The 17,032-nt window shown below is 34.5% G+C and overlaps 5 protein-coding genes across 12 annotated transcripts in view; 2 read left to right on the forward strand and 3 right to left on the reverse strand.

Annotated features, from left to right (window-relative positions):
- Positions 1 to 723: 723 nt before the first annotated feature.
- Positions 724 to 6,391, forward strand: LOC132912551 (excitatory amino acid transporter 1). The gene is made up of 10 exons (XM_060970046.1): positions 724 to 1,119; positions 3,497 to 3,766; positions 4,230 to 4,413; positions 4,482 to 4,524; positions 4,602 to 4,641; positions 4,724 to 4,907; positions 4,979 to 5,212; positions 5,296 to 5,487; positions 5,571 to 5,705; positions 5,785 to 6,391. Exons 2-10 carry the CDS (start codon positions 3,511 to 3,513, stop codon positions 5,930 to 5,932), a joined length of 1,416 nt encoding a protein of 471 aa, XP_060826029.1. The 5' UTR covers positions 724 to 1,119; positions 3,497 to 3,510; the 3' UTR covers positions 5,933 to 6,391.
- On the reverse strand, positions 3,213 to 7,673 carry LOC132912556 (vacuolar protein-sorting-associated protein 25). Of its 2 annotated transcripts, XR_009659234.1 has the most exons (5): positions 7,396 to 7,673; positions 7,139 to 7,284; positions 6,835 to 7,053; positions 6,582 to 6,757; positions 3,213 to 3,296 (listed from the first exon to the last, which is right to left on the reverse strand). XR_009659234.1 is itself a non-coding variant. In XM_060970054.1 (4 exons), the coding sequence occupies exons 1-4, from the start codon at positions 7,443 to 7,445 to the stop codon at positions 6,645 to 6,647; spliced, it is 528 nt and encodes a 175-aa protein (XP_060826037.1). In that variant the 5' UTR covers positions 7,446 to 7,673; the 3' UTR covers positions 6,186 to 6,644. The 2 variants fall into 2 exon arrangements, 1 of the variants encoding a protein (XP_060826037.1); XM_060970054.1 differs by lacking the exon at positions 3,213 to 3,296 and having other exon boundaries at positions 6,186 to 6,757.
- A 121-nt stretch (positions 7,674 to 7,794) lies between these two features.
- LOC132912552 (uncharacterized) lies at positions 7,795 to 9,598 on the reverse strand. Its single transcript, XM_060970048.1, has 2 exons — positions 9,472 to 9,598; positions 7,795 to 9,395 (listed from the first exon to the last, which is right to left on the reverse strand). Exon 2 carries the CDS (start codon positions 9,192 to 9,194, stop codon positions 7,923 to 7,925), a length of 1,272 nt encoding a protein of 423 aa, XP_060826031.1. The 5' UTR covers positions 9,195 to 9,395; positions 9,472 to 9,598; the 3' UTR covers positions 7,795 to 7,922.
- Positions 9,599 to 9,626: 28 nt separating this feature from the next.
- Positions 9,627 to 11,259, forward strand: LOC132912555 (NEDD8-conjugating enzyme UBE2F-like). Its single transcript, XM_060970053.1, has 5 exons — positions 9,627 to 9,840; positions 10,108 to 10,228; positions 10,314 to 10,475; positions 10,547 to 10,708; positions 10,776 to 11,259. The coding sequence occupies exons 2-5, from the start codon at positions 10,121 to 10,123 to the stop codon at positions 10,890 to 10,892; spliced, it is 549 nt and encodes a 182-aa protein (XP_060826036.1). The 5' UTR covers positions 9,627 to 9,840; positions 10,108 to 10,120; the 3' UTR covers positions 10,893 to 11,259.
- Positions 11,260 to 11,261: 2 nt separating this feature from the next.
- LOC132912544 (obscurin) overlaps positions 11,262 to 17,032 on the reverse strand; it is a 37,215-nt gene continuing 31,444 nt past the window's right edge. For all 7 annotated transcript variants that reach the window (XM_060970034.1, XM_060970030.1, XM_060970035.1 and 4 more), the window contains 2 exons: positions 11,964 to 17,023; positions 11,262 to 11,896 (listed from right to left, as the gene is read on the reverse strand). In XM_060970034.1, coding sequence (XP_060826017.1) covers positions 11,650 to 11,896; positions 11,964 to 17,023 — 5,307 coding nt within the window. In that variant the 3' untranslated portion in view covers positions 11,262 to 11,649. The remainder of the gene's footprint in view (positions 11,897 to 11,963; positions 17,024 to 17,032) is intronic.

A 17,032-nucleotide genomic window follows, 5' to 3' on the forward strand; every position in this document is an offset into this window, starting at 1 on the left:
AGTTGCGTTGATACAAGATACGTGTGTTTCTTCATTTGTATTCTTGGGCGACAAAAAGTGAAACAAATTTAGCCGAATATGCGAGAAAGGAGGGGCAGAATAATTAACACAATCACGTGACTGACCTCAATCCAATTATACAAACATCGTCCCTAGCGGTCAAGTAATTCTCACACTAATTTTTGTAAATTTTACATTAATTAAATCATCGTTTATGAACTGACGTATATTGCGTGCTACAGTTCGTTTCACTTTTATTACATAATTTCGTTACCATTTCTAACAAGGAAGCAAGCGATTAGTGAAATCCATCAAGATTAGAAAAAATTAATTTACATTTTTATAATTAAACCAAATAACTAAAAATAATATCTGCGAATAAAATAAAAAAAAGATTGCGCTATATATGTATAATAATATATTTTTTTTAAATTCAAAATAGCAGCGCCATATCATTTTTTCTTTAACAGCTTCATCCAAAAATATACGATATGTATTTCGTAATATTTATGATTTGACTTGTACGTGTGCCAATTACCGAACTGTCTACTATATAAGGTATAACCATTCATTCAAGTTTCGAATGTATGTGTCGATTGAGGCACACGCGGTTTCGCAAACCGCATGTATGTTTGCGCGCGCGTAACATCGTAGGATCTCCAGCTACATGGTGAAGGTACGTAAGAAAAACGGCGAAGAGGGAGGATAGTGTAGTCGGAGTTCGGTGAAAGGGGGCAAAAGGATGCCGAGGCACAGAGAAAGAGAAAACGATAGAGGGAGAGAGAGAGAGGTGGGATATCAAAAGCAAAGGGTGATGGAGAGGGAAAGAGATAGTTGATTTCTGACGCACACATGGTTGCATCCGTACTATTCCGTACGATACGAAGGGCTCTGTTCTCATGGGCCGGTCGCCGTCGCCGACAGTCCACGAGAACAGAGCGTACCGATAGTACGACGATCGCGCTCGCGGGAAGAACAACATTTCGCGTACTCTAAATCGAAGCGTGATCAGCATCCCGATTAAAAAGTTAGCACGCGCACAACGTGATTCGATTGCATTGCCGCGCACGCAGTTTCTTCTATCGACGACCACAATCGTGAATAGAACTAATTTATCGGGTAAGTCAATTCTTTTTATAAGTACCCAAAGCGAATATTTATAAAATATACGACATATATCATTTTTAGGGAAATGAAAGCATTCGAGGTTGAAAGCCGTTGTAGTTCAATGACACGGTAGTTTTGTAGAAACCTGATAGCGATGATTTACTTTTACTTTTTTAACAGTGATATAAGAGATAAACGCCTAAACAATGTGACAGGAATCAAAGGGTAAATAAAGTCGTGTCTCGTTGCGCTCATCTTTGCCCCGACTGTAATTATGATCTACATAACACTTATGACTTTTCTCATTGCACATCGCTAGATGTATCTATTGTGCTAGTAAAAAGAGTCGAATGATTTGATACAATGCGCATCTTTTCTCCACGATAGTCAATCCACGTGCACAATAGAGAAATAGAAATTGATCGCGCAAAAATATAGGCGGAAAATGTTTGATTTCGGTATTGTTTTAAAATGTGTTGTATATCGAGAAAGATATATGTATCTTTAAACAGTCATAAATCAAGAAAAATTGCACTTTTATAAAAGTCTGCAAAAAGCTAAAAAAGAAATTCTTTAGTTATTACCATCTTGATATGACAAACAAACGCTTGAAATTACGATTTTCCACGCATATAATTTTTTCTTTTCTTCTAGACACGTGACATCAGTGTTATCTGTGCATTGAACATCTTTATTTAGACTTACTCATAGATACGCGCTTCGCACAGTAAATCCATAATTACCATGCTTCTTTGTTCATTTGATGAATAATATATCAAGTGTGTTTCAAATTTTTAGAACGCCGCGCGTTCTTCATCGTACGTACGGTTACTATCGCCATGTGCGGTTCAAACAAGAATGGCACGTGTATTTGGTTCCTATCGTCTACTTTCATTTGCCCTCGCCCGGAGCGCATATAAATCGAATCTTCTATTTTACTTAATAATCATGTCAACACGAGATCAATTTCGGTTACGTCTTTCTTATTTTTCTTTTTCCCTTTTTCATATTCGTGGAATCAGTATGAAAACTTCTGCCGCGCATGAAGAAAAATAATGACAAATTTTTCTGCAGTATACAATTTTATTAGTGGATGGAACGTAAAGGCAGATTTCCAGGACAGTTTAAACCGGTTAATACCAGTTTCTGCGAGATATACATACATACATATATGTATACATAGCACGATGACGAGAAAATTTGTGGTCTTAATTTATATTTTTATTCATTAATTAATCTTATCAGTTTAATATTAATTGTTTGAAGATTCTTAAACACAACACAAACATGTATGCATCTTTTATAATAAATTTGGATAGATTTAATTACGCTATATCGTTTTTTATGATAAGAATATTTGATACCGGATGCTGCGGAATTAGGGAATAAACATGAACTTAACACCATGTACTGTAGGGTTAATTGGTGCTGTCAGATGATGGGTATGCTTGCACGATGGGTGTTGCGGGCAATATTTAAATGAACAATTAACATTTATGAATATTTCATATCGTTTGTGTTATATAATAAGTTATATTATGCATCATCTAACATGATGATTAGAATGCAGGATCAATGAGTCTTGCAGCACGCTCTGAGGATTGTTTTTCTGTTCACTTTTGTAATTATATAGATAAGTATACGTTTTGTGTTTGCATTCCATCTATAGAATATTTTGCTGGACTTACGATCAAGAACATGTTACAAATACCCTAATAATATTAGTTTCAATTTTGTTTAATATATTTTATCGATAACAAAAAAGTTTAATGCAACAGAAAGTTATAAAAATATTTTAATTTACTCGAATTAGGTCTGAATGTACACAGCATATAAAATTGAAAATACATAAAACTTATATGTAATTTTAAATAAGCCAAATTATGAATTAAAAAGTTCAAGAAATACCATCCGCAAGATAAAAGCGTAATTTATGATAGTATGTATAGTAATAGGGTCACAGATCACTACCGTGTTTAGAGACGTTTAGTAATATAAAATTAATTAGTTTATATTTACCTGCATTAATTGTTTATGAATCTCAACCAACGTTTAAATTTGGAACACTATAGTATCTTATATTTATCCATTATTTCACTCCCACATGTCAATCTTATCACGGTCTCCCACACATGTGCAAATATTTTAATATGTTTACAGTTATAAGAACGACGTTACATTTCGACAGACTGGCATAAAAAGATAGTAGAGTAATTAGGGTGCTATCTCTTTCATACATATACTATATATATAATTTAATGCTTCATATATCGTGCCGATTTGTGTAATGTATTTCTGAGAAATGTTATGTTAATTTTAGTCAAGACGCAAATTTGCGTCGATTCCGCTCTGTATTATTTAACACTAAAAATACTGTTGCTTTTTTTAGGATAAAAAGACGACATGGCTCATCCAAAAAAATGGAGAAGTTGCATGTCAGAAAACATGCTGACAATGCTTACAGTAGCCGCTGTAGTGGCGGGTACAATTCTCGGTTTCATCTTAAGAAATGTCAGAGACGAACCATGGACAAAGCGCGAAGTTATGTATATTCAATTTCCGGGAGACATATTTCTTCGAATGCTCAAAGCGCTTATATTACCACTAATCGTTGCTAGCATCGTTAGCGCAATCGGCGGATTAGATCTTAATTTATCCGGTAATTAAAAAAACATGTGTATACTTTTTGTAAAAAAAGTTTTGCAGATAATCATTTATGACGAATGGATTGCGTGGGTGTACAAACTTGTTTACGTGAAGATGCCTGGTTTGGTAAAACATAGATTACCGGTATTTTCTGGTATGATTTAGCTTAGTCAGAGAGAAAACAATTCCGATAATAGATGTGCTATCTTTCTAAATTATTAATTTGGAAGCATTAATGATCTAATACATTAGATTAGATAATTACATAAGAAAGAACAATAATAGATACTCTCTCTCTCGAGCCAGCATTTTCCGTTCATATTCTGTTTTTCGTTGTTTAAACGATTGAAAATGATGATTTGTTATCTCACAGTAATAATTCCAGCATCCACGTTTTGTGAAATACTATTACATGTTAATCCTAGTATATCATTAAAAGAACGAAATAAAAATTTTGAAATGTATTTAATTTATAGGAAAGATTGGTATAAGATCAATTTACTATTATGCATCAACGACAATATCTGCTGTAATTCTTGGTATAATTTTGGTCTTAATTATTAGACCTGGAGAATACAGTACACATGGTATGATCGCAAAGGATAATGTAGCGCCAACTAGAGATATTACAACTACAGACACAATATTAGATTTAATCAGGTATAGCAATAAATATTACATTTGTATTACAATAAGTTTTGATATTTTTTACGAAATTTTATTTTTAGGAATGTGTTTCCGCCGAATCTTGTACAGGCTTGTATTGCTCAGGTATATTAATTTTCCTATAAACATTATTGATTAATATTGTATAATAGAAATTTTAATTAATTAATATTGTGCTTTAGTACCGCACAGTACTAATAGAGCCCAAAAATAAAACAGGGGGTAAATATTACATTTAAATTAAATTTGTTTATAACTGTGATTCTATTAATGTATTTCATAAACAATTTAATATTTTTTCCAGTAAACATACAAGATTGGGATATAAGTCATAAATATGGAGATGGTATGAATACTTTGGGTTTGGTTATATTTGGAATTGTGTTAGGAATAGCTCTTAGTAAAATGGGTGAACAAGGAAAAGTTCTCTTATCTTTTTTTGATGCTTTATCTGAAGCAACAATGCTTATTACTAAATGGGTCATATGGTAAGCAAATGACATAACAAATTATTTATTTAATTGATTTAAGTCATGCAAAAAATTTTATTTTTTTACAGGACATCTCCAATTGGTGTGCTCTTTCTTGTTACTTCAAAGCTTTTAGAAATTGAAGATATTAGTGCTATTGCTGGACAATTAAGTTTATATTTCATTACAGTATTATTAGGTTTGATTATTCATGGTTGTGTAACACTTTCTGTTATATTCTTCATTTGCACAAAGCAGTTGCCATTTAAACTCATAGGCAAGATGACTCAAGTTTTAGCTACAGCATTTGGTACCTCATCAAGGTGAATTATTTGAATTCATTCATTCTAGAAAACGTGTCAGTAAAAGTTTGGGATTTGTAAATAGTTTATTTCTGTGAATACAGCACTGCCACACTGCCAGTAACAATACAGTGTTTGGATAATATAGGTGTAGACCAGAGAATTACAAGATTTGTTGTTCCAATTGGTGCTACCATTAATATGGATGGGACTGCATTATACGAAGCTGTTGCTGCAATTTTTATAGCTCAAGTCAGGAGAATTCCATTGACTCTCGGCAATGTTATTGGTGTTAGGTAATTGTTGAATTAAATGAATTGAACTTTGAAACTTAAGTTTAAAGTTTTAATAACTTTGATGGTTTGATATACTTTTGTAGTATAACAGCAACTGCAGCCAGTATTGGAGCTGCTGGCATTCCACAAGCTGGTCTTGTTACAATGGTCATGGTATTAGATACTGTAGGATTGCCTGCTGAAGATGTAACACTTATCATTGCAGTAGATTGGCTCCTGTGAGTTATCCGCTTTGGCATAATTATTAATCAAATTAAAATTTTTTACATTTTAAATAATTGTTAAATTTGCCTATAGGGATCGTTTCCGAACCACGATAAACGTCATATGCGATGCACTCGGAGCTTGTGTCATTGAACATTTAAGTAAAAAAGATCTTGAAGCAAGTGCAAACCTTCAGGAGGAAACAATCGAATTAGCCAGAGTGAGGAAAGCAGATGCATAATTTTTTAGTTTTCTTGTTACAAATTCGCCATGATATTATATGAACACAATTTTACTGTGTTCATAATATTTTTTATATACTTTATAGTCAATAATTTGTACTAATGTATATTCATGTTGACTCTAATCTTAATTTATATGATAATCTACACATAATTATGTAATTACTAAGTATTTTAATCACAAGAATGCTGTTAGATACTTAAAAAGATTGTTACTGTTGCATACTTAAAGAAAGTGATCGAGTATTAATGTACTTTGAAAGATCAAACCTTGATTTATTTATGTTCATAAATGTGTTAAAAATACATAGTTTTTCTTATTTAAAAAAAATATTTTATTGCAATTACTTTTCTATGTGAAATTTTAAATATTTTATATATTCCATTATATTAAAACATTCCACAGATTTATAGAATACAACTAATATAAAAATTATATTTAATACTGTTTCACTTCTGTACATATATAATATTTATTAATTTAGATTTTATTAATATAATCTTAGGAATAATCTTTTCTAATCATATTTGAAAATGTACATTATGAATTCTTTCTATAGTTTCATATTCTTCAATTATATGAATTCCTTTCAAATTTGTTTAATTATATCTTTAAAAATGCTTGTTTAATCATAAACATATATATACCTTGAAAATAGTGAAGATTTGTATTTAACATTTACAAAGCAATTCTTTTGTACAATTATGTGTCTAAAAGAACTTAACACCTTGATTATCATCAAATAAAATTAATTCTGCTTTCTTATTTCCTTCCAATGTTTTAAGTGCTCTGATTAATACTTCTGTATCAAGTCCATAAAATTCTAAAAACAGGAAACATTTGTTTTACATCACAATTTTTCTTATCTTCCTTAAATACAACTTTTATAAAAGTATATACCCTGATTTGTTGTATCTTCTCCTTGTGTTAACTCAAATAAAGTACATACGGAACCGACAAATCCATTCTCTTGTGCCCAGTTATAAATAATTTCACCCCATTCTTCCAAAGTATGCCAATAAATTAGCCACCTTTGTCTTGTCTTATCTAATGGGCTTGCATTCCCTGATCTTGCTAATTCTTCCAATACCAATAAAATAGCCTCTGATGGTAATTTGCCTGTTTCATATATTAAAGAATAAATTTTGTAGGCAAGTAATAAGTTTATCATTTTACTCAATCATTGTTATTGTAAAAAGGATACGATTAATTGTAGTATTATTAAATAATGGGCTTGAATGCACTTCTCTTATATCTATAATAGCTTGTTTTGTTACACGATAATATTCTAGGATTAAACTTTTCCACGCTGCTAATTGTTTAGCTCTAGTATCTGAATGAGGCTGAAGTCTGAAAGTTTTCATCAAATATTTAAATATATAAAATGTCAGAAGCTATGCTTATGTATGTACATAAATCATAGTTTAAGATAGATGATAAACATAACCTATTAATACTTACGTAAAAAAAGGAGGAAAACTGTATTGCCATGGCCATTCAATTTCTGCCATTATTATTAATATATTAAAAAACTTATGTGAATCACACGATGATACAAGTAGTTATACCTTCGAAATATTCTTCATAACAGAAAAGGATACTTCTGAAAATTCTAACAATAGGAACAAGTATTTCTGAATATGTCATCTACAATTACAATATACGCGAATGTGGCTGGGTGGTTGATTGGCTATCTTATCACTCTGAAATTGTTTTCTTCGAGTCAAAACTATATTGCAAGAAAAATTAATCAGTTGTAAAACTAAAAAAGTAAATGTGAAAAAAAAGACAATTAATGAAGTTATCAAAATATTTTAATAACATTTTTAAAATGATAATTTTTCTTTAAAAAAATGCTCGTTTTACAAATAGTATTACACATTTATTTAACAATAAATTTATACAAACAATGATGTATATAAACAAATCAAATTAAGTATAAAATACATCCTATAATATCAGTTACAAATTTAACCTATAAATATCGATTATTGTAGTGTATTTAAATTTTCATAAATGATTATGTACTGGTTTTGGTAATATATTCCTTCATTTTCAAAATCTCTGTATGGTCTTAAGCTGGAAAATGGATTCTGTCCAAAATATGTATACTTTACATGATTATTTAAAACTTCATTGAGTCTGATTTGTTCTTTTTCTGCTTCTGTTGAAGTATAAGATGTTAGAATCAATGGGCAATTTTGTTCAGCTACTATCTCTAAAGATTGTCTCCATGAATAGTTTTCAGATCTAAAATCTTCACATTCATGTATTCCTGCATTATATCCAACAATAAAATCTGGTTTCACATATGAATCATTATTTGTATAATTCTCATAAAGCATACTACATATTTGAATTGAAAGTTGCTTATTATTACATTGACAATCCTTACACAGATTCACTGATATAGAATCTATAGATAGTTCAGGTCCTATTAGAAAAATTTGTATTGTCGTAATGCATGGTAACCAGTGTAAGAGAATTTCCCAAAGTTCAATACTATCGATGTCTATCATATTGGCTGCAATAACATGAACAACGAAACTATTACCATTCAAAAGATATCGCAATTTTTGTATTGCGTAAAGAAATGTTAAAGGTCGTGAAAGATATTCTGAATTAATCATTGTTTCCTCTATTATTGACATATGTGAATTCTTCCATGGTTCAATGTAAGAATCTATAAAATCTTTCATGTTTTTTGGTAAATTTACATGATTTATATGATATGGTATTCTTATTTTTGGTATCTTTTTCTCGTGTGTTATTGAGATTATATCTAAATTAAAACATAACTTTATCAGATCACAATATCTTTTATGTACAATATCATCTTTGTGCTTTGTGCAAAAACTAGTATTTGGACAATTAGGACAATCTTCAAGAACTCTTAGATTTTGATCATGACACACAACACATAATCTAAGAAATTTGAACATTTGCTCTTCATAATATTCTAATTTTCTACCAACCTTTATTGCTACTAGTAACATGAAATTCATTTTCATTTGAGTCCAAGCTTTTATATCAACATTCTGTTGAATATTTAAAAAGGTTGATAATTGATTGTCCTTTAAAATATTGCATATTGCGTTGCATAAATCTTTATGTTGTGACCAATGCATTTTTTGGTGTTCCTTGGAACAATAAGAGATCATAGTGCAATTACCACATCTTTTTAGAGAGATTTTTCCCCCAAATTTTTTACAAACGTGGCATGCATTTGCATAAAAGAAGTAGTTATATTTAGGTACCATTTTATATATAAAATTTTGTATAAAAATATATAAATACAAAGGTATGTATGTAATATAAAATCTTAAAATATTATAAAAATTGTTTTCTTTCTCCGTATTGAGCGGCGATACATACGATTAAGTATCATTTTACATAAAATTTTTCTTGATTGTTCAATCATCATGTACGTTTTACATTTTATATAAAAGATTATGTAAGATCTGTAATACTTAGGTAGATTATGAATGCCATATACTGCAAATATAAATAAATAAAAACTTCACTAATAATTTATACTTTATATGTATCTGTTTCAATAAAAGTGAAAATCTTTTCAATAAAAGTTGTCCATAAAACAACAATTAGATCTTGCTACATTATAAACAAACTTCTGACATAAAACCAAAACCAGTATTGCCATCTACAGTACAAGATTTAGACTTTGAGTGCGCTTAAATATTTACCGTTCGCTTTTAAATGTTTGATAGTGGGAGAGTTTTGAGATGAAAATGAACAAAATGCAGATTCATTGAGTTGATTATAAACATATATTACCATATTGCCATATTTATAGTCTAAGGTACAGTTTGATAAAACGAACTAAAGGACTCTATTCGATAGTTCTAACCTTGAAATCGTGTTGTTCCATAATAAATGTCATAAACGGTATTTGACAATATAACTTTTTAATCTTATGTGAAAAATATTCTGGATGTAATAAGTTGTAAAGTGGCAAATTAACAGCTTTTGAAACTACTAAAATATTTATTTGTCTTTGATATTTATCAAAATGGGGTTATCAAATAAATACGAATAATGCCTCAATTGTTCTTAAATGATTAATGGAATTGTCACTGTTGGATTGTGTTTTTCTTAATTCTTTTTCCAATTTTTAGTACGTTTTATCGTTTGTGAAATTATTATTTCTTTCAGAATTGTTGAAAATATGATTACCTTGAGAGGAAAATTGAAGAAGGATAGTGATATACCAAACTCAAAAAACAGAGAATATAATAAACGCGTTTCTGTCCGTGATAAGCTATTAATAAAAGAGGTATAATGAGACAAGAATGTATGAAATTGTCTTGAAATTAAGAAAAAAATTATAACTAGCTGTTTTAATTTTTTCATTCATTTAGGTTCAAGAAATGCAGCAAACATTACCTAGTACATGTCAGGTAAAATTTCAAGATCCCGATTGTCTACATGAGTTTATTCTCTTGATTGTTCCTGATGAAGGATATTGGCTAGGAGGTAGATTTCATTTCCAAGTTTATATACCTGAAGAATATAATATGGCTGTAAGTATATCATCATTAAAACTTATATATAAGAATTTGTGATCAGTCTGATATTAACAAAATTATTTTAGCCACCAAAAGTTAAATGCCTAACAAAATTGTGGCATCCTAATATAAATGAGGATGGTAACGTATGCCTTTCAATTTTAAGGCAGAGTAGTATAGATGAAATGGGGTGGGCACCGACTCGTAAACTTAAAGATGTTGTATGGGGTTTGAATTCACTTTTCACAGTAAGTCTCTAAAAATTCTACTTAAAATGTTTCTGTGATTATATTAATTAATCATATCCTTCTGTAGGATCTTCTAAATTTTGATGATCCTTTAAACAGAGAAGCAGCTGATCTATTTGTAAAAGATAAGGAATCCTTTCGAAGTAAGGTTAAGGATTATGTTATGCAATATGCAAAAAGATGATTCAGATCAGTAGGTAATGTTATACCAGTGACACTATACGTTTATGGAATTAGCTTTATATTTTGGTGGAAAGTTCGATTTTGTTTGAAAGTGTTTTTTAAATTTGATATCGATTAATTTGTATTTAACTATTATTCAGTACTAGTCTTCTTATTTTAGGGAGATTGTTTTTGTTATATTTAAACTCGTTAATTATATGTAGCTTTTGAATGTTATGATACATCATTGCAGTTAAATTTGTGTAATTAATGGTACAGAGAGGGAGAATGGAGAACATGTCATGTGTACAATATACTTATCCTTTTTATAGAGCATTGTAATGATGAAAGACCATAATTTGTAAATAAAGTCAATATTTAATAATAAAGCTTTCTTTAATTATTTAGCATTTATTGGTGATTTTATTAGAATATAATCATCATTTTTGTACAATTTTAAAGGTTTGTACCTTGATTCGTTAGAACGTGATTTTATCTTACGTTATATTCAAATATCGATCGGTCGATTCTTTCTTACTCATAGATCTTAGGAGTAACGATATGAGTAGACGGTAATATTTCGTTAAAATAATTAAACGTAACAAATAAATAATAACAAAAAAGAAAACAAGGAAGGAAGATTCTTATATTTCGATACTATACTCTTCTTTTTTTAGTTGCTCTTCCTTGTTCTTTAAGAAACTGACTAGATGCGTGCATGAAATTTTACAGTCACATAAAGAAAATTGGAAAATCATTGCTTAATAATATCTTATTCGTTAGAACGTGGTGAGCAGTTCTTCTTGTATGCTAGTCGATCTAATGAGTTTTTGAGTGGAACCTAACAGGCTTTCACTTGCCAGGCTTTGGTTCTCAGATGCTATTTTCGATTTCTCTTCGTGGTACTGTTCGTTATACTCTTTCAGTCTGTTACCTAAGAACACTGCTCTCTCGCGTTTCCTAATCATAAATTCCGATAGTTGTAGCCATCTGTGTTCGTGACATTCTTCCACCAATGGTCTTTTACTATAATAAAAAGAAAACATATAAAAACTGCGATTCATGTAGTAATATTAAAACAGAGAATACAAACCTGGGTGCTCGTTTAAAAACCAACATAAGGAATCTAGTAGCCTCCTGACTTAACTCTTTATACAGATGTTCAAATCTGTATCTCACAAACAGAATATTTTGTCTGGTCTCATCAGGATCCTTGCCACGGAACGGTGAAATACCAGATAGGAGTACATACATTAGTACACCAACCATCCAAACGTCTGTCTGAGGATGAGCCGGTTCCTCATTGTATACCTCGGGTGCTCTATACTCTGGATGACCAGCTTTCGGTACTGTTGTACCCAACTTACTAACGAGTCGAGCAGAACCCATATCAACAAGTTTGACTTGGACCGATCTGACATTAGACATCACTATATTGTCAGGTTGAATGTCAAGATGACAATATCCTCGCCAGTGAAGGTACTGCAAACCGTCCAGAATTTGGGTCATAGCAACTGTTACGCAATTTTCTGTATATTCATGTCTACTCGAGAAATATGTGAGAATATCAGCTCCCTGAAGCTTTTCCAAGATGAACAGTGCAATCGGAGAACCTTGTGCTTTATACGCTGCCTCCAACATCGCTATCCTCTCGTGTCTCAACGAACGAAGAGCTTCAAACTCTCTGTTCACTTGCTTTTCTGTTTCCGTATTCAGCTCCAAAATCTTGGCGACTATCACACGGTCTGTACTTTTATCAACACCTTTTACTACAACGGAGAATTGGCCTCTGGAGATCTCAGAGATGAAGCTATACTTGCTTGAGAGATTCGTGTCGGTCGACCACTCGATAGGATGGTCCTCGATGGAGTAATCCATATGTGGCTTGTCTTCATCGAGCAGTATTTCTTGACCTGACTCAGTCAGTTCTTGAAGATGTCTCATAGCTCGAGTAATTTGAACCTTTGGACATCCTGGTAGTCTAGTTTTGATCAGCTTCGATGGGATACCCTTTTCGCTCCAACCGACGCGATTTCGTGCTGCTAAACGGAAGTTATAGGAAGTGTCCGGTGTCAAGTCTCTTATCATGTAAAACTCGTGATCGATGTTCGAGGCTAGATCTATCCAATCGACCGAGTCACCTAGTTTGTATTGCAGATTGTAACACAAGACTGGAGAGTTGCCATCGTATTTGGGCTGCTTCCATCGTAGAAGTATTTCTGTGTCTGAGACATCGGAAACCTCAGGAGAATCAGGACCTGAAGGAACAACAGCTTCCACTAATCTCGTTCTGACCACAGTCTGTCCGAGGGAGTTCCTGGCGACAATCTTGTAACTACCAACATCGTGTTCCTTCGTTGGATTGAAGCTAAGTATAGATCTGCCGTCTTGGTCCTCGGTGACCTTTACTCTGTTGCTCTCCTGAATCATCATGTCATTCTTGTACCACTGAATCACTGGTTTGGGACTTCCAACAGCTAGACAAGCTAGCTGAGCAGGCATTCCTTCTTCCATGGGTTTAATTTGCGGTTTTTCACGGAAGAATGGTAGATGTCCCTCCTTCTTCGACTCTATCATTGCCTCTGCCTCTGCGTAACTATCCAATCGAGTACCCAATTCGTGTTTCAAGCGTCTCAGAGTGAAGTTATCTGTACCGTATCTACTGATTCTTGCTCGTCTCTCGTCGTCGATTTCTTCGTCCATAATATCCGTAAAGCGACGACGTTCTCGTATAATAGGTGTCCTCCAATCGAAGCTTTCTTCGGTGATGGTACGAGAGAATCCAGGACTGCGATTGCACGCAACCTTCATGTATTCACGCAAACGCACAGGGAAGTCCGTGTCGCGTAATTGAAGAAGATAGGTATCTGGACCATTTTGATAGTGGCTTTCGCTCTTGATGATTCCAATCTCCGTGTCAATCGGTTCCCTCGTAGCAATCTGGTTCTCCCAAGGTTTAGCCGGAGGTCTCTTTATTGGACTGTATGGTCTTTCCACGCTGGGCTCGGGAGTGTATTTTTGGCCAGGCGGATAGACCATTCTAGACGGATGCTCGAAGGCTGTATTCAATTTGCGTCTGCGGAACCACGTGCGGCAGGAAGCGTTGTTATACCAATCGCGATACAGTTTGTAATAGTTCTTCAAGTTCTCCGACGGGATCTTGTACAAATCATACGGAAGTTTGTCAGCATAGTTCAACCAAGGATGAGCAAGAGCAGCCTTGACATCCATTCTTCTATCAGCGTTGTACATCAGTAGAGAACGAATAAAATCTTTGGCTTCCTCCGAGATGTTCTCCCAACGATCATCGAACTCCCATTTTCCTTCCCTGATCTTCAGCATCGTCTCCCTGTCGTTGTTACCTCTGAATGGCGAAATTCCAGAAAGCAAGATGTACGTGATAATACCAACGGCCCACATATCCGTACTGAAGGACACTCCCTCGTTGTTGGTAACTTCCGGTGCCACGTATTCGGGCATACCATATGTCAAAGTCATTAATTTCGCGTGTGAAATTCTTCTTGCGAGCCCGAAGTCGCAGATCTTCAGGTCGTCACCACCTGTATGTGAGATCAACAGGTCTCCGAGCGTCAAACCAAGATGAGCAAAATGATTCGAATGCATGTAATCCAATCCCCACAGTAACTGTCTGATATACCCAGCAATATCTGCTTCGGTGTAGTATGCCTGTTTCGTCAAAGTGTCCACTAGCTCACCACCAGCAGCTAGTTCCATGATTAGTGTGACAGATTTATCAGTCTCATAAGCGTCGTGCAGTCTCAGCAATTTCTTATGGTTCAGACTGTTCATTATTTCTATCTCGTTGTACATGTATGGCCTAAGTTCTCCCTTTCCATGCATGACTTTGGCTGCGAAATTCTTTCCGGTGCTTCTTTCAACAGCATGGTAAGTTACACCTTGAGTACCACGGCCAAGCTCGTCACCGAGGTCATAGAACTCATCGAGAGACTTATCGTGATGAGGTTTAATATCAGACTTCCTCCTGTACGTTTTGTATCCGTACTCGTGCTCGTTCTCCTCCACGTGCAGCATCACGGAACAGGAAATGGATCCGGCTACATTTCTTGCGCTCACCGAGTATAAACCTTCATCCTTCACGATGGTATCGCTGATGGTTAAAATCGTAGTGTCTGGTTCGGTGAATTCGATCCGAATTCTGGAAGAGGTAGTGAGAGGTTTCCAGTCCTTGTACCACTTGATCTCCGGGTAGGGTACACCAATAACTTTAGCCATTAGTTGTCCAGTTCTTCTAACCATTACAATAGTTTCTTCCGGTCTCTGAATAAATGTTGGGTATTCGGCAATCTGTAGCCAAACTCTCTGTCTAGCTTCACCATGTTCGTTAGTTGCGACAGCTTCATACATTCCCTCGTCTCTTTCGAGCATCCTATTAATGAATAAAGTAGCTTGTCCATTTCTCGTATAGCTCTGATCATATCTTCCACCAGACTCTATCAATTGGTCGTTGAAATAATAGGTCATCTTGGGTTTTGGATAGCCATAAACGAACCAGAAGAGGTTACAATTGTGATTCTTTACACCATATTGAGTATCGTGTTCTTGACGAAGGAATCTAGGTGCTTGAGCGTAATTGTCGTGAGGTGGTCTTTCGATGTCGAAGTCCTTGGGGAAGTAAGGACTGGTTTCCGGACGGAAGTCGATGCCAGGAGGCAAGTAAGGGAAGAATTTCGGTGGATCTGGTTCCAATTTTGCGCGATATGTTTGCGCATACGGTGAAGGGTCGCTGATTCCGTATTTGTTCTCTACACGGATACGGAACTTGTAGTCTCTGAAGGGTTCAAGGTTACGGATGTCACACACGCAGCTACGAATACCTGTGCGGACAGTGAACCAATCACCATCTGGAAGTTCGCACATTTCTATTTGATACGTCACTGGAATGCGAGGTCCAATGGGGATGGATGGCTTCCAAGAGAGTGTCAGATGACGATCCATCATTCTACTGATAATTGGACGATCGGCCAAAGGCAATGGAACGCCAGATTTGCGGTACTTGTCAAAATCTGCATATTGATCTCCTAGAGCTTTCTTTGGTCGTGGTTCCAACGATTCGTAAATTAAGTCCGCGGTGCAAGAATCTTCGCCATGAGGGTTTGATATTTTTAACATATATTTTCCAGCGTCCAATTCGTCGGCATTGTTTATAATCAAACGTAACAAGCTGCCTTCTTGGTTCATCCTGATTCTATCGGTTTGCCACATTTTGTTACCATTGTGGAACCATTGGAATTCAGGTTCTGGGATACCTGTGACGCAGGCTGTAAATTTGGCTGCCATTCCTTTATAATATTCACAATCACCGATTTTTTTCAAGAACGATGGTGGCTCAGCTTTCTGTATCTTCTCAATTGTATCAACCACTGTCAAATTCGCTGCACACTCAGCTTCACCACCCTTATTCACTGCTTTGCACTTGTACGTTCCGGCGTCATCATAGGTACAATCTTTCACGTACAAACAGCAAACATCTCCGTCACGTTTAATCTTGTATTTATCGTCATCATTTAAGATCGGTCTGTCATTGAAGTACCATGTAATATCCGGCCGTGGTACGCCGGTGATGCGAGCTAGGAATTTGGCATCGAACGAAGGCAATTGTTGTAGATCCTTGAACTTCTGTAAGAAGTTTGGTGGTTGGAAGATCTTCCTGATGTTAGCTGTGGATTTCGTAGAGTCTTCACCGAGTGGATTCGATATACGACATTCGTATACACCAGCATCTCCAGACTCGCAAGGGTTCATCTCCAGTTCTGTCTTCTTTCCATCGCAAGTCACAGTTAAGCGATCAGATGGCTGCAGAGGAGCACCGTCCTTGGACCAGCTGACTTCTGGCACGGGATTGCCAGTGAAAGAAACAGATAAGTTTAATGGTTGACCTTCCTCGACATAGACGTCTCGCATTGGATTCACAAATCCAGGTTTCTCTTCTGGTTGATCGGATAGAAGTTTTCCGAGAACGCTGATCGTTCCTGTACAAGATGAAGTGCCTTCTGTGTTGCTTGCAATCACTGTGTATTCTCCCGCGTCTTCTGGTGTCACTTTGTCTATGATCAACGCTTGAGTTCCATCTGGCAGATCGACAGCCTTTATATGCTTTCCATCAGGTATGAGCTGAAAACA

This window comes from Bombus pascuorum, chromosome 12 (genome assembly GCF_905332965.1).
Source record: "Bombus pascuorum chromosome 12, iyBomPasc1.1, whole genome shotgun sequence".
In the NCBI taxonomy this organism is placed as follows: domain Eukaryota; kingdom Metazoa; phylum Arthropoda; class Insecta; order Hymenoptera; family Apidae; genus Bombus; species Bombus pascuorum.

Excerpts from the sequence above, each read along its gene's own strand:
- LOC132912551 (XM_060970046.1), top strand. The coding sequence starts at position 3,511 with ATGGCTCATCCAAAAAAATGGAGAAGTTGCATGTCAGAAAACATGCTG. Across the intron at positions 4,414-4,481 it reads ACAATATTAGATTTAATCAG|GAATGTGTTTCCGCCGAATC; the intron begins GTATAGCAATAA and ends TTTTATTTTTAG. Across the intron at positions 4,525-4,601 it reads TACAGGCTTGTATTGCTCAG|TACCGCACAGTACTAATAGA; the intron begins GTATATTAATTT and ends ATTGTGCTTTAG.
- LOC132912556 (XM_060970054.1), bottom strand. The coding sequence starts at position 7,445 with ATGGCAGAAATTGAATGGCCATGGCAATACAGTTTTCCTCCTTTTTTT. Across the intron at positions 7,285-7,395 it reads AGTTTTCCTCCTTTTTTTAC|ACTTCAGCCTCATTCAGATA; the intron begins GTAAGTATTAAT and ends GAAAACTTTCAG. Across the intron at positions 7,054-7,138 it reads TAATAATACTACAATTAATC|GCAAATTACCATCAGAGGCT; the intron begins GTATCCTTTTTA and ends TATATGAAACAG.
- LOC132912552 (XM_060970048.1), bottom strand. The coding sequence starts at position 9,194 with ATGGTACCTAAATATAACTACTTCTTTTATGCAAATGCATGCCACGTT.
- LOC132912555 (XM_060970053.1), top strand. The coding sequence starts at position 10,121 with ATGATTACCTTGAGAGGAAAATTGAAGAAGGATAGTGATATACCAAAC. Across the intron at positions 10,229-10,313 it reads ATAAGCTATTAATAAAAGAG|GTTCAAGAAATGCAGCAAAC; the intron begins GTATAATGAGAC and ends TCATTCATTTAG. Across the intron at positions 10,709-10,775 it reads GTTTGAATTCACTTTTCACA|GATCTTCTAAATTTTGATGA; the intron begins GTAAGTCTCTAA and ends ATCCTTCTGTAG.